This window comes from Neomonachus schauinslandi, chromosome 3 (genome assembly GCF_002201575.2).
Source record: "Neomonachus schauinslandi chromosome 3, ASM220157v2, whole genome shotgun sequence".
NCBI lineage: Eukaryota > Metazoa > Chordata > Mammalia > Carnivora > Phocidae > Neomonachus > Neomonachus schauinslandi.
Genome location: NC_058405.1, coordinates 93,902,932 through 93,918,053, shown reverse-complemented (window position 1 = coordinate 93,918,053; position 15,122 = coordinate 93,902,932). Strand labels below are relative to the sequence as shown.

The following is a 15,122-nucleotide window of genomic DNA, read 5'->3' as shown; positions in this document are numbered from 1 at the left end:
ATATTCAATTTCCCAAATAGTCCAGGATACAAAGAGGGCAAGCATATAAAACTGGTGACTCCCTAAGGCCCCCTGGCTCATCCTTGTTTCTTCAGCCTCCTCTGGGGAAGCTCACACCCCCAGGACCCGCAAGGGCCCCTAACACACGCCGCCAGCTCTGACACAGGTGAACCTGGGTCGGACTTCCACTCCTCTAGAGGGCGCTGCACAGAGTCCGGTCGCCGGAAGCATTTCCACCCGGGACGCATTTTTCCGACGGCAGTCCTCCAGCGGTCCCTGTGACGTATTTCCGGTTGGCCGAGTTACGCACATGTGGCCCGGGAAGGAGTAACGTCAACCCGGTAGCCGAGTTGTGGCGCTGCAGTGGAGGCGCTTCTCCGGCAACATGTCTCATCTACCCATGAAACTCCTGCGCAAGAAGATCGAGAAACGGAACCTCAAATTGCGCCAGCGAAACTTAAAGCTCCAGGGTGAGATGCGCGGAGCTTGGGGACTGGGGGCCTCGGTAGCTGCGGGAGCCCGCCCCTGGGTCGCGGCGCTGCTCTGCTCGGGAGTCACTGCAGCCCCGAGGTGGCGTGGCCGCTTCCCCCGCGGCACGTGTGCTTGTTGAGAGTGAAAGGCAGCCTGGCGCGGTTTCCAGTCGGTCCCGCTCGGGTGCCGCTCTCCGCGTGCCCCAGATCTGCCCCTGATTTTTCTGAGCCTCAGTTTCTCCGTACAGAATCAGGGCAGAAGCAGGCCGCCTGAGTTTTCTTCCCAGGCCTCCAGCCGGGCTTCCAGCTAAACCACCTTTTCTGTGTCTCCCTTATTCTGAGTCCCTCCCACCTCATCCCCCACCCCACCCCCCTGGCCCATTTCCAGTCAGACACGTGGAACTTGTCATCTACACGCGCCTTCCTTTCACATCTGTTTAATGCCTACATTGCTTCAAAACAAGCTCATTGTCTCTCTTGTCACAGAGTTTTTCTTGATACAGTTGCCTTCCCCTGTCCACGTCTACTCTCTCTCGACTCCTGGAGCATATCCTATTTTCAGCTCTAGAAGTGCCTTCTGCACGTGTCCAGTGCGTGCCCTATCTTCCCATTGCTCCTAACATCATGAATTCCTCAAGCGCTTCCAGGTATTTGCATCCTTAATAAATACGTAACTGAAAAGGCTGTTAGCTGAATGCCCGTCATTCTCACCCACCTCGTTTGCAATCCTACGTTCGTTCCTAACAGAGAGCCAGAGATCTTGAAGTTACCTTATCCTTTTTTGGATCCTATATAACATATCAATCCCCGAGGGCAATGTTGGAGGCATAATTCCTTACCCTAGTTGGATTCCAGCAGATGAGTGGCTTGCAAGGAATCCTGAAGAAGAGGACAGGTTTGTGGGTTTTAGAAATGGTTTTGAAGCTCCCTTGTATTACCAGTTCCGGTGAATAATACAGCACTGCTAACTGCTTCTTGGTACTTAAAGGTAACAATTAAAATTAAAAAATAATAATAAAATAAAAATTTTTCAGTGTTGTTACTTTTTATTATATGTAAACAGGGAAACTTTTAAAGACATCCCTAGGCATTTACATATATATATGATAAATACTGGGACCAATAAGTGAATTTTCAGTTCACTCCTGCTTAGGAAAGTTAGGTTGAGTGTTCTGAAATTATAGGAAAAGCAGTAGTTGTGTGAATAGATGGAAGTCTTTTCTGATATATTGGTTAGCCATGTATTTATCGACTACCTGATACTAACGTGTATTTGTAGCTACTGTTGTCTGGCCCCATCTGTTTAAATGTTTAACTTCACTGAAGTTTTGCTGTCCCAGATTCTTAACTCCGTATGAACAGATACACGGTTTTTTGAAGTTAAGAAATCAATGTAGCTTTCCCTTTTCCAGCATTTTTCATTAAAGGAAATTGACTTGTCCTGTAGTAGAACGCCATAATTAAGTGGTTTTAATAATGTACATGAAAGGGAATTAAAAGCTAAGTCATCTCCGTCATGGACACCCTGAGGTTTCTCGCCTGGGATCCCAGCGTTCTTAAGCAAACCTACCCTTCTTTGTCACAACGTGTGTTCTGTTTTTAAACAGAGGCCTCGGATGTGAGCTTATCAGAAACCCAAAATGGACATGTGTCTGAAGAAACCGTGGGAGGTGGGAAGGTTAAAAAATCCCTAAAACAGTCTGTGAATGTGGGCTCGTTAGAAGCCCAGAATGGAGAGATAGCTAAAGAAACCGTGGAAACTGTACAAGTTAAAAAAAAGAAGAAGAAATCTACCATAATAATCAATGGAGAAGCAGCAACACAGCCTCCCAATTCAGAATCCAAAAAAAGGAAGAAGAAAAAGAGAAAAATGGTGGATGCTGCTGGGCCTGGTAAGTACTTCAGTTTCTTTGAACTTCAGGCATTCAAACAATTTTCACAGTTTCACCTTCTTTCTTTTATTACTGTATTCATACAACATGCAAGAATCCCTATACTCATTAGTGTACCAAAAAATAACCTAGTAGCAAAAAGAAGCAGGGTAGGGGCTGGGGTATGACTTTTTTTTTTTTTTTTTTCTGATTAAGATACTGAGAAATGTGTCATGCTTTTACATTCCCTAACAACTGAAGAACACCTCACTCTTCAGTAAAAGCCTTTGAATTCTAGAAATTTGTTCTTTTTGATGGTTGGCTAGGCTTTTAAACAGACTATATTATGGCATAGTATTTTAGGTTTATTACCTGTTTTCAAACAGAATTGTGGCATTACACTAAAGACATCTGGGCTAGTACATTCCTATCTTCTAAAGTCTTTATTTCAGTGGACTTTGCATTAATGATTCTTTTAATTTACCCTTTTTTGTCCCAATTTTTTTTCCTACTGTAAATTTCTCCTCTTGAAAGGAGACGTAGTAATAATTTGGATATGCAAATTGTATAAAAATAGCAGGTAACTTCTATATAAATGGAACGTTAATTCCCAAGTGAGTAGAATGGCCAGGATGGGGGGAGGCCAGTTTCTTTTGGAAGATGGTTGGATTTGGATAAGCTTACCTGAAGGATAGGCATTTTATTTGAGATGTGAGCAAGCAGAGATTTCAAGGGAGACTGCAACAGGTGTTAAACTATTCAGCCCTCTGCCTGCTTTTGGAAATAAAGCTTCATTGGAACACTGCAGTGCACATTTGTTTACTTGGTCTTTATTGTGACAAACCCTATGGCCTGCAAAACCTTCACTGTTTAGTCTCTGGCCTTTATAGAAAGAAAAAAGCTTTTATGGAAGATTTATGTTTAATGGCATAGTAGGACAAATTAGTGCTTTTTAAGAGTTCAAAAAACCATTAATCACAGCCCTTTTTTTCCTCAGTGGAATATACAGAATTGGATGTAATTAGTATACTTAAACTCTTCAACTTTCAAAAATGTCTTGGTCACTCAAGATACTATAATAGGCCTAAAAAATAAAGTTTTTTTGGCAAATCTGCATGTCCCCCTGGGTTTTTACATATAATTAAATCTTTAGTCATGAAAAAGAGACATTCTTAGCATATTAAAACGGGAAATGTGTTAAGCTTTTGAAAACATGCCTCTTTGCATTACACATCTTTTTATTTTGTGATCCCGTTTGGTATTTTATTTTAACAAAAAAAATTGGGTGGGGGGGGGGTGTTTTCCTTTAAAACCAAAGATACCAAAAAAGCAAAAACTGAAGACAAAGGGGACTCTGAAGAAGGGGCCCAAGCTCCTGAAGAGACAGAAAACAGTGTGGAGAAGCCAGATGATCAGGAAGAGGACAGTGAAGTGCCCAGCCTACCCCTGGGACTGACAGGTAACTTTAGAAAGTTTTCCAGAGAGACCTTAAACATGGCATGCCTTCTGGATTATAAGATTTGAAGTTTCAGTTGTGACTTTTAATTTACCTAGAAAAAGTATTGATGAGAAATATTTTTATATCTAGTTGCTGCTTTATCCACTTTGTGTGCCTTAGTTCTTATTGTTTCTGGTTTTTTCCTTTTCTGCATTCCTAACACTAAATATTTTGATAAGGACACAGACAGCTTTTGGGGTCCTCTGTTCTTTTGGTTTGTTGTTTTCTAAAGCTCATTTCATTTTCTAGTAGGAAGATGATTGGCCCAGAAGTTTAACATTGCCCCAGTCATTAGTAAGCAAGGATGAAATTCACATTACTGAGGGACTTTGGCCAGGGTGACTTCCTTTGGCCTCTCTATAAGTCAAGAGTTTGGCCAAAATCACTTGCTCCAAACCAGAAATGTCTAGTTCCTTGAGTTGTTCGGTGTGGGTTTTTTATTTGTTAAAATATTGAGGCCTAACCCCAGGCTTGCTTAATCAAAATTGCAAAGGTTATGGCAGTGGTTCTCAACCAGGGCAGTTTTGCTTCCTTGGGGGCAGTGACCAGGTCATCCCGGTTTACCGACCAGTTTTAGCATCTGAAGTCCTGCATCTCATAAACCTTCTCAGTCCCAGGCAAACTGAAGGTTCACTACCAACATGTTTGGTTGTCAGAACTGGGGGCAGGCTACTGTCATTTAGTGGGTGGAGGTCAGGGAGGCTGCAGAACATCCAGTAATGCATGGGACGGCCTCTCACAACAAAGAATGATCCAGCCCAAAATGTCAGTAGTGCCAACGTGAACAATAGCTGACTGACAAGCAGGGCAGGTGTGGGGTGGGGCCTCCCCAGGTGATTTTGGTATCTTCCCCTGCTGAAGAACCGGCGCACTTGACGTGTGGGTCCAGTCTAAGGGTTCGTGGCTGTATCTGACCTCCTCAGTTGTCTTTTGGGAGTGAGATTAACAGCTCTTTTGATTGACTTCGCACTCACTTTCTCTGTACTGGATGCTTTCATTTTTTATTTCAGATTTCTTAAGCAATTCATTTCTCTCTGCACCACCCCCCATGCTTGACATTTTCATTAGACACAAGTCCCTTGATTATACCTCCTCTCCATCCTTTACTGTTTCTAGCCTTTACACAGCTGTCAGCAGTGGAGAAATTTCAGAAGTCAGTGTCTCTGTCTTAGTATTACATAGAAATGGTGGGGGTCTAGTCTTTCTTACTGGAAGAAGCTCTTCTCAGCTTGACTCCCACCCATTAATGTTTTCACACAGCAAAACTAATTTACATAGCTATAGCAGTATTAACTATTAAAAAAGATAAATTTGCTAATGATAAACTCTTTTATTTAGGAGCTTTTGAGGATACTTCATTTGCTTCTCTTAGTAATCTTGTCAATGAGAACACTTTGAGGGCAATAAAAGAAATGGGTTTTACGAACATGACTGAAATTCAGCATAAAAGTATCAGACCACTTCTGGAAGGCAGGTATGATTAACATTGATGTTTGGGCATTGGTACCTATTTTTAGTGCTAGTCATTTAGAAAGAAAATGCCAACATGTTCTGTTGATGTTTGCACTGTGCTTTGAGTTGATACATCCATGCTTCATTAAAATGCTTTAAGTTAACTGATGTTTGAAGAAAAGTGTTCATTTCTGTTTTATAGCACAATTCTTATTTCTGAGTTAGATCTGTAACTTCAGTGATTGATTTCAGTGGTAAAGAAGCTAGGGACTTTGTTTTTCTTATTCACAGTCTAGCCTTGATGTCTGCAATGTGCTAATATGTAGTAGGTATTCAGTAAATGCTTGTTGAATAAGTTGACTAAATGTCTCTCTTTCCTTTCCATTGCTGATATTTAGGGATCTTCTAGCGGCCGCAAAAACAGGCAGTGGCAAAACGCTGGCATTTCTCATCCCTGCAGTTGAACTCATTGTCAAGTTAAAGTTCATGCCTAGGAACGGTGAGTTTCTGATCCGGTGGGTTTTGCTGGTAACTCACTAGAAGGTTATCGTCGCAGTTATGGACTCATGGTGATAACTACAGCTGGACTTTTCCTGTCATTTTTTGCCTTTTAGGAACTGGAGTTCTTATCCTCTCACCTACTAGGGAACTGGCCATGCAGACTTTTGGTGTTCTTAAGGAGCTGATGACGCACCATGTCCACACATACGGGTTGATAATGGGCGGCAGCAACAGATCTGCTGAAGCACAGAAACTTGGTAATGGGATCAACATCATTGTGGCCACCCCAGGCCGCCTCCTGGACCACATGCAGGTAAGGCAACACTTGGGCGGGGGGTGCCTGTCTCCTTGTCTCATGTGAAACCTGAACCTGTCAGCTAACACGTTTTTCTTTTCCTTGGTCTTTTTAGAATACCCCAGGGTTTATGTATAAAAATCTGCAGTGTCTGGTTATTGATGAGGCTGATCGTATCTTGGATGTTGGGTTTGAAGAGGAATTAAAACAGATTATTAAACTTCTACCAAGTAAGTGGATGTAATACCTGCATGTGGTTTGCAAAGTAGTTGTTGCAAGTAGGTGAGGGTGGTTCCTCTTTGAAAACTATTCATACTGGAATTTTAATTTAGCCAAGCGAAGTGGTTGTGCCAATCAACCCTAGAGGTAGTTTGCAAAGCAAGCGTCAGACTTACCAGTAACTTAATGCAGTGGTTTTGCCACTTTAGAGGTTATAATGCAAGTTAGACAGTCCTAATGTCTGTCTCACTCCTGTCTGTCCCCAGCACCCCATCTTTCTTTTTCTCACCCACCCTGACATCTCCCGGGCAGCCATGAATGTGTTGCCTGCTGTGTTGTGCTTGAGTTGTACATACCTGGGTTAGAGTACTTGCAACGTTATGAACTGTTTATGGCTGTATTAAGGCCATGATCCCATTTATTATATGGTTTGTTTTTGGATGCTTTATTGAAGTGTAATTGATACGGTCTGTACATGTTACAAATATTCAGTTTGTTTTGACATGTTTACACCTGTTAATCCCATCACCCCAATCATTGGAGACAACCGTCTTTCGCCATTAAGTACGGTGTTAGCTATAGATTTCTTTTTTGTAGTTGCCCTTTACCAGACGGAGGATGAAAATGATCCTTTCTGTTCCTGGTTTGCTGAGATGTTTTTTGTTTTTGTTTTGTTTATCTGCATATACTGGTTGTTTTTATTAATCCAGAATGGCATGATACAGATACCATACAGTATGTATATTTATTCATTACAAAAATGGCTTCCAAACCATTAGACGTGAAATTGCAATAACAGCATAAAACAGAAACATCACAATCAGAAAGAGATGTTAAATTCTATCAAATGCTTTTACCATGTCTGTTAAAATGAACAGATGTTTGTTTTTGTTCATTAAATATTTCTTTAAATTTTAAGTTTGCTAACTCAGGAAATTATATCAGTTAATTTTCAGATATTAAACAACCCTGCATTCCTGAAGTAAACCCCACTTGGTCATGATGCATTATCCTTTTTATATGTTATGTTCACCTTTGCTAAAATTTTGTTTCGAAATTTGGTGTCTGTGCTTAGGAATCATTATTGGGTTTTGGTATCAGGGTAATAATGGCTGGCTTCAAAGAATGAGTTGGGAAATAAAAAATCTCTTCAAATCCTGGAGAGATTGTGCAGAATTGGTAATATTTTTTCCTTACATGTTTGATAGAATTCACCAGTGGAAGTCTTTGGGGCTGGAGTTTTCTTTACGTGATGATTTTAACTACAATTTCTGTAATAGATACAAAGCCGTTCAGGATTTCTTTTTCATCTCAAGTGAGCTTTAGCCATTTGTCTTTCAGGGAAATTGTCCATTTTATCTAAGTTGTCAGATTTATAGACATAAAGTTGATATTTCTTTCTTAATATCTGTAGTGATACCACACGTCACGTTCCTGTTAGTTTTCCTCAGTATTTCTAGTGGTGAGGCAATGCTAAAGATTCCCTGAAATATTCGGGTTATTTTTATATGTATCTGTTTCAGCACGCAGGCAAACCATGCTCTTTTCTGCCACACAAACTCGAAAAGTTGAAGACTTGGCAAGGATTTCTTTGAAAAAGGAACCATTGTATGTTGGTGTTGATGACGATAAAGCTAATGCAACAGTGGATGGTCTTGAGCAGGTACTTTTTGTCAAGATCTTACATTTACGGATCATCTTTGGTGTGTCCTTGTAATTGTTTGGAGGATCATCCCAAAAGCAGATGGATTAGTGAACTTTTAATTCAAATATAGTGAATTTGGATATTGGCTGTTTGGCATCACTAATCTTGAATTCTGAATAATTTGATCAGGTCTCTTTATTCTGTCTTTTAATACTGCCTGCCACATAGGAGACACTAATCACTACCAATTGTAAATGCAGTATAAAAAGTGTTATTAATGATCTTTTGCTCTAAGATGCAAGGTGAGTTAGCAGATGGAGAGGCTGGTTTCAGGCACATTGCTCTGAAAAATTGGAAATGAGGTGACAGAAATCCAACCTAAGTGGATTAAAAACAGAAAGTTTTTAGATGAATATTTTAGATGAATAAAATATTTCAAATAACAGTCTTGCTTAAAAATTCTGTTCATTGTATATTTTAAAAAATGTATTCACTTGCCTTTGTTAGGACACTGTCCTAAACAAGATAACAAAGGCAAGTGAATACATTTTTTAATGTAATAGGCTGTAGTTATTTGAGATCTTGCTATTTAAGGACCTTTTAAAAAATGAAGGATTGCTATGCCTTGAGGGTTCCAACGTGTAGTGGTGTTACTTTATTATGGTTGCACAAACTGTGGGTAATCGGAAGTCTGTAACCTCAGAAATATGAAAAGTACTTAGTATAGTGATTGCACCCAGTAAAAGGAATCAGAAGAGCTAAAATTAGTCTCAGTTTAGGGATGCTTTGTTATAATGAAGTCAGTAATTTTGCTGTAGGTAAGGCACGATGGTGTATATGCAGTGTTTATCTGTACTCTCCATCAAATCATACTGCTTTATGAAGCTGAAAATGTCTGATTATTTTTATCTGTTCTTGAACAACTTCTAGGGATATGTTGTTTGTCCCTCGGAAAAGAGATTCCTCCTGCTCTTTACATTCCTTAAGAAGAATCGGAAGAAGAAACTGATGGTCTTCTTTTCATCCTGTAAGTCTGTGAAATACCATTATGAGTTGCTGAACTACATCGATTTGCCTGTCTTGGCCATTCATGTAAGTGATTATCATGAGTTTATTAAAAAAGTTAACACTTATCAAGTATATGGATTGTGGGGTTTGTGGTATCACTCTCTCTAAATGTAGAATGATCCCATGTGGAGGGAGCTTTGCTGGGTGTGGAAGGGTGAGGACCACAAAGGGGTAGGAGATACCATCCACTTAGGGAAATGAGATCTAGGCCAGAGAGTGAAATGAAGCAGGTTAACAACTCCACAGCTGGGGGGTTGTACATCCAGACCTCCCAGAAAGGACCTCAAGTTTCCAGCTGTAATGAATGATTTGATTTGATTCTTGATTCTAGGGAAGGCAGAAGCAAAATAAGCGCACAACAACATTCTTCCAGTTCTGCAATGCAGATTCAGGGATATTGTTGTGTACTGACGTGGCAGCTAGAGGGCTGGATATTCCTGAAGTGGACTGGATTGTTCAGTATGACCCTCCAGATGACCCCAAGGTAACCGGCATCCCTGGAGTTTCTCCACAAGGGCTCTATGTTAAGGAATGAAGTTTCTGGTTTCTCACATTCAGAGGTTGATCCCATAGTTATCCAAGTCCTGTTGTACTGCACACTGACTATAGTATTTTTCTGGTGCTGATAATAGCCAGGGCTTTTGCAGGACCCAAGGGGGTGTGCCAAGATTTGAGAGGCCTCAGTGAGGCTGAAGTTAGGAATGTCATGTGCTTGGAATGGTCTGTGAAGAGCAGTAGGTGTTAGAAGAAAATAAAATTCACTGCCAGAAATAGGTAAGATTCTGTAGCATGTGTAGTAAAATAAGTTTTATTAAGTATTGTCAACAAGCAATAGATGACATAAATTGTCAGTTAGCACAAAACATATTCAAAAAGTTATTTTGAAGATGAAGCACCCTTAGTAGTCATTAATGTGAATATCACATCCAGCGGGTATCGGGCCTCAGTCATGGCCCTGTTACCTCTTTGGTCACGGTCCGTGCAGAAGCAGGGGACATGGCTAGTGTGTGTGTGGCACGGCCCTGGGGGAGGAGCACCATCTCGTCCAGATGCGCTGACATGCTGTGTCCACCACCGTACAGGTCCTGGAAAGGCAGGTTCCCATGGAAGTTGGTGTATTAATTCAGGTGTTCTCTCTCCACCAAAGGAATATATTCATCGTGTGGGAAGAACAGCCAGAGGCCTAAACGGGAGAGGGCATGCCTTGCTCATTTTACGCCCTGAAGAATTGGGTTTCCTTCGTTACTTGAAGCAATCCAAGGTAAAGATCTTGGTTTGGAAAATCGTAAGCTGGGAAGATTCCTCTTGGTAGGAATTGCAAGTATGCGCAATTCCCGAAAATGGCCCTTGTGCCTTTGCTCTAGAATGCCCTTTTTTGGATCTTCAGAATGCTTCTGGTTTGGGTGAGCTTTGCAGTCTTGTGGGACGCCATCAATGATCTCCTGTCATTGGCGTTCCCCCAGCTCGAGTGCTCATCCAGCTGTCCTCTTACCCCCTACCTGTCTTCTCTGCAAGACTGCAGGCTCTGAGGGCGGGACTTGGGCAGCTATTTCTCCAGCACCTCTCTGAGGTCTGGCATTTTTGCAGTTTCCTAATAAGTGATGACTGGTGAGAGATCCTTCCCATAGGGGTGTGTGGTCATTGTGAGCTCTGGTATCACAGACCCTAGTCACAGAGCAGGGGGCGGTAGGACAGCTCTCCTGACATGCAGGGAGGGGCCAGTGGTCCTTCTGACTAGAAGCATCGGGCTGCCTCGTGTTGCATCCATAGAGCTCCTTCTGTAGAGAAAAGGGCTTCATCGACTCACTGTCCCTGTCTAGTCCCTTGCCTTTCCTTTCAGGAAGGGTCCTCAGCCCAATGCATGTGAAGGTAGTGGAAGTAAGCTAAGACTTTTCCCTTGGCTTCAGGAGACCAGAGGAGCGGCTGTCTGTCCTGAGGGAGTCATACAGGCCTGGCTGTCCTTCTGGTTCTTCATGGGACAGGACGCTTGTCACTGCTCCATCATCTACAACTCTGAATATTGATCCATCCTGGTTTACTAATCTTCGTGCTTTTGTTTTCTAGGTTCCATTGAGTGAATTTGAGTTTTCCTGGTCCAAAATTTCTGACATTCAGTCTCAGGTATGTTTGGTATTTTTATTTGTGTGTTTTTTGTGTTTTGTTTAGTTTTTTAAACATTTGTGAGGAAAAGGTAGCCTCCGTTGGTAATCACTGTCCTCTGATTCTCCCTTTTCATGAACCAGGTTTGGACTTGATCCTTTAGGGTTCTTGCTATGCTGCTTATCACATTCCTATGTTTCCTACCTTGTTCCAGTTCATACTTTATAAGAACTTTGACATTCTTCTTACTGCACCCTGATTTTGCAAATATTACAAAACTTGGAGCACAAGTGTATTGGAACAAATGTTTTTTTACAGGATGGTTTTATTCTAATATGTATGAAGTCTGTTTTTGTATTTTATTGAAACCAATGTCTTTTTCATTTCAGCTTGAAAAATTGATTGAAAAGAACTACTTCCTTCATAAGTCAGCCCAGGAAGCATATAAGTCCTACATTCGAGCATATGATTCCCATTCTCTGAAACAGATCTTCAATGTTAATAACTTAAATTTGCCTCAAGTTGCTCTGTCGTTTGGTTTCAAGGTGCCTCCTTTTGTTGATCTGAGTATCCTTTTCTTTGTTGTCAGGAGTTCATCCAGGGACTGAGGGACAAAAGGTTGACAGAGGGGCACTTGGTTTGGTGTGTGGTCCGGTGAGGTCTGGTCACTGTCTGCTTGTCAGCGCTAGCATGCAGTAGGCAGGGGTTAACTGTCGCGGTGGGGGTTACACACACAAGACAGCCTGTGCTTTAGGCCTTTAGGAATTTGACAGGCAGACAGGGAGAGCCGGAGTTGTGCGTTCTGGAGAGAAGCCCAGGCGGGTGCAGTTGCAGGGCTTGGGCTGTTGTGAGGCTTCCCTATACAAAGTCATGGAGAGCAGCATGCCCTGGGGCTGGAGACATCATTACATCACCTCAGGGTGTTTATCCCCTCAGAGCCATGGAAGGATATCGTACAAGGAAGTTGCAAGACTAGCAAAAGAAAATAACCCGTAAGTGCCACTCAGGGTAAAAGGCAAAGGAAACCCTTCCAGTTGCTTCTGTTGCAGTTGATCACCTGTACTTCATCCTCATGTTTTCCACCGAGGAAACGAACAGCAAAAGTGAGGCCTGTGAGCTAGCGCTGTGGCTCCAACTCCCGAGGGGACGAGACGGGGGGTCACCGTCGCCCTCGTAGGCAGTAAGTGTCTAGTGTGCGTACTTGCTGAATCGTTGAGGAAGGAAGAGCAACTCCTTCAGTTGGTTAAGCATTCCCGAATCCACTCTGAACAGAGGTGAAAGTCATTTGTTTTGACATGGAGGGTGGTTTTTACTGTGTTTCTGTAGACTTGCTGATGTGTACCTCTCAACTTCTTGTAAATAATTGTCTTCAGTTTAGTTGTGCAGAAAACAGTATCAGTATCTGTAACATGACTGTTACATTGGCTTAAAAGTCACACCTGCTCATTGTAGTCCATGATCACGTGACCACTCCAGACTTCCTGGAAATGGGTCATGTGGGCTCATGGTCACATTTTCGTGGTGCAGGGAGGGGTTGTGGGAGCGGAGCAGGGGGGTACATGCTGGTTTGTTCTCTGTATGGATATTAGATGGGAGCTCATTGTCTTCGAGTTGCTTGATTTCCTTAACCTTCACCTTTAGACGTGAACAGCAATGACGGCAAGCTTAAAAAGAGAGGAGGCGGCGGCGGCTTCGGCTACCAGAAAGCCAAGAAAGTCGAGAAGTCCAAAATCTTCAAACACATTAGCAAGAAGTCCTCCGACAGCCGGCAGTTCTCCCACTGAAGACACGCCTTCCTTTCGTCTTGAATAGCTTTGTCCTGAAATGGATTTTTTCCCTTTCTCTAACAAAGGAATTGTTGTGGCTTCAGGATTGGGACTGATGGAACAGGAGTATGAGTTGACGTGGGTTGCAAGCACCAGGCACTGATACTTCCAGGAGATACCGCTCTTATTTGGGGATGTAAAACAGAGTTCAATTTTTCTAGGTTGTTCAAGAGCAAAGCAAGGGATCTTTTGGATTTTGTTATGACGACAGAGTATTTTAAATCTTTTACCTCCAAATTTGTCATTGTTTTGGGGGGGTTGGGTATTTTTTATTTAAAATCAATTAACATATAATGTGTTAATGGTTTCATAGGTGGAGTTCAGTGATTTTTCAGTCTTACATAACACCCAGTGCTCATTACATCACGTGCCCTCCTTAATGTCCATCACTCAGTTCAACCTGCTTTAGAAGGTTGAACTTAGAAGTGACCTGGTACACTGGGGGTGGTGATGCAGAAGATTGTCTCAGGTTTTTTGTTTTGGGTTTTTTTTTGGGGGGGGGGGGGGCGTTGTTTTCTTGGTTTTGGTGGTTTCTTGGACCTTAACCATAGTTCCTGACCTCCCCTGAAAATGCTACTGTGGCTAGCAAGCACCTTTAATGTAAGGTGGTGTTGGTTTTTATATATGCCAGATTTTAAAGCAGTGAGCCTTTCCCATTTTTTTAAGAGCACAAAGTGTGGGTTATTTGTCATTGTTATTTGAATAAAGCACCCTTAGCAGTCCTAACATTTGTTGGAAGCAGTGGGACTCTGAGATTTTTGAGCCTCATTTACACCAATATAAGTAATAATCTGCTGTTCTCCATTTAATAACTTAGCAAAAACCTTCTTGAAAAAGACACAAAGCGATGACACTGCTCATTCAACTCTGTTTCAAGTGGTTTGGATTTTGGTGAACCCTTCCAATTCTGCAGAGTACTCAGGAGGCAAAGCATCTTTTTGAGAAAAATTTCCCCTTCCACAACTGTGAAACAAAAATAGGTTTATGATGAAATTTGGAAATGAACAGCAATCAGAAAAGAGCAGCAAAAGATGGGGGTTTCGTCATGTGGGGTTTTTGTTGTAGGAACTCTTGATTTCCAGAGTATTTCATGTGTCTTGTTTCATTTCCAGTGCATTTTAGAACGATCAAATGGTTATGACATTTTGATCAATTTGAAACCAAAGGTGCTGGCATCGTTTTGCTGTTGTGCCAGTTAATATTCATAGTCTCCTTTTAAATATGAGGACACTGAGAACTTCAAATGTGGAGAGAACAGCCTGATAAAATAGCATCCCAGTAGTAAAAACAAAAAGTGATCCTTTGAGTCTGGGCTTGACCACTGTACCCCTGGCTGGACCTGTCCTAGGGTTCAGGCCTTGACTGCTGGACTCCTGGCATTGAAGAACTCTTCATCTAAAACATCCAGTAACTTGTTTTTCTTTTTTGTTTCAGAAATAATCACGTCTCAAAAAATACACAAAAACAAAGGGAAAACTCTTTAATCACAGAGCAGGAGTAGAAACTGTCGATATTTTTCGTACATAGCCATCGGGTTTTGTATACGTACTTTTAAATTTTCTATCAGGAGTGAAGTCATCCTTTACCCCCTACTTGTAACCAGCTTGTTTCATAACGTGTTATTTTCCTGTGTCATTAAAGAATTAACGTCCGTTTTATATTTCATTTATGACTACCTTTTGTTAATAACCCTTGCTTGGTCTGCCTAGACCAAGGTTCTAGGTCCCTGCTTATCACAGAGGGGCTCTCCTATCTTAGCCTGTCTCGTGCTCCTATTTGTCCTGCCATGGTTGACGTCCAGTAGGAGTCTGCAGAGTTTTTATGAGTTAAGTACGTAAAAAGAAGGTGGAAAGACGGTGCTTTCTATAGTAATGGCTCATTCCAGGTACTTGCGGAGTCAGGAGGTTCTGCTGGCAGGATGGCGCAGACGAGGGACCTCCAGACAGCCAGTCTTGACCAACCTGGCCAGGCTTCAGATGTGAGGGGGCCTAGAATCAGAAAGAGGGTCAGGGCAGCCCCGTGTGCAAGGCTCATTTGCATAAGAGGAAGGGATCCTTGGGCTTCTGTGCTGAGAACACAGCCACTGGTGGCATGTGTTGGGGCTGTTAACTTGACAAATAGAATTAAGTGGCTTCAGCCAGGAAGGTTAGGCAGCATGAGCAGGGAGCCAGGCAGAT

General features: G+C 42.1%; 1 protein-coding gene across 2 annotated transcripts; it reads left to right on the top strand.

Annotated features, from left to right (window-relative positions):
- Positions 1 to 313: 313 nt before the first annotated feature.
- On the top strand, positions 314 to 14,597 carry DDX18 (DEAD-box helicase 18). Of its 2 annotated transcripts, XM_021695807.2 has the most exons (14): positions 314 to 470; positions 2,078 to 2,362; positions 3,660 to 3,800; positions 5,178 to 5,313; positions 5,690 to 5,790; positions 5,906 to 6,105; positions 6,203 to 6,317; positions 7,830 to 7,969; positions 8,882 to 9,043; positions 9,351 to 9,503; positions 10,167 to 10,280; positions 11,084 to 11,140; positions 11,509 to 11,686; positions 12,761 to 14,597. In XM_021695807.2, exons 1-14 carry the CDS (start codon positions 386 to 388, stop codon positions 12,901 to 12,903), a joined length of 2,010 nt encoding a protein of 669 aa, XP_021551482.1. In that variant the 5' UTR covers positions 314 to 385; the 3' UTR covers positions 12,904 to 14,597. The 2 variants fall into 2 exon arrangements, with proteins under 2 accessions (XP_021551482.1, XP_021551483.1); XM_021695808.2 differs by lacking the exon at positions 3,660 to 3,800.
- Positions 14,598 to 15,122: the final 525 nt, after the last annotated feature.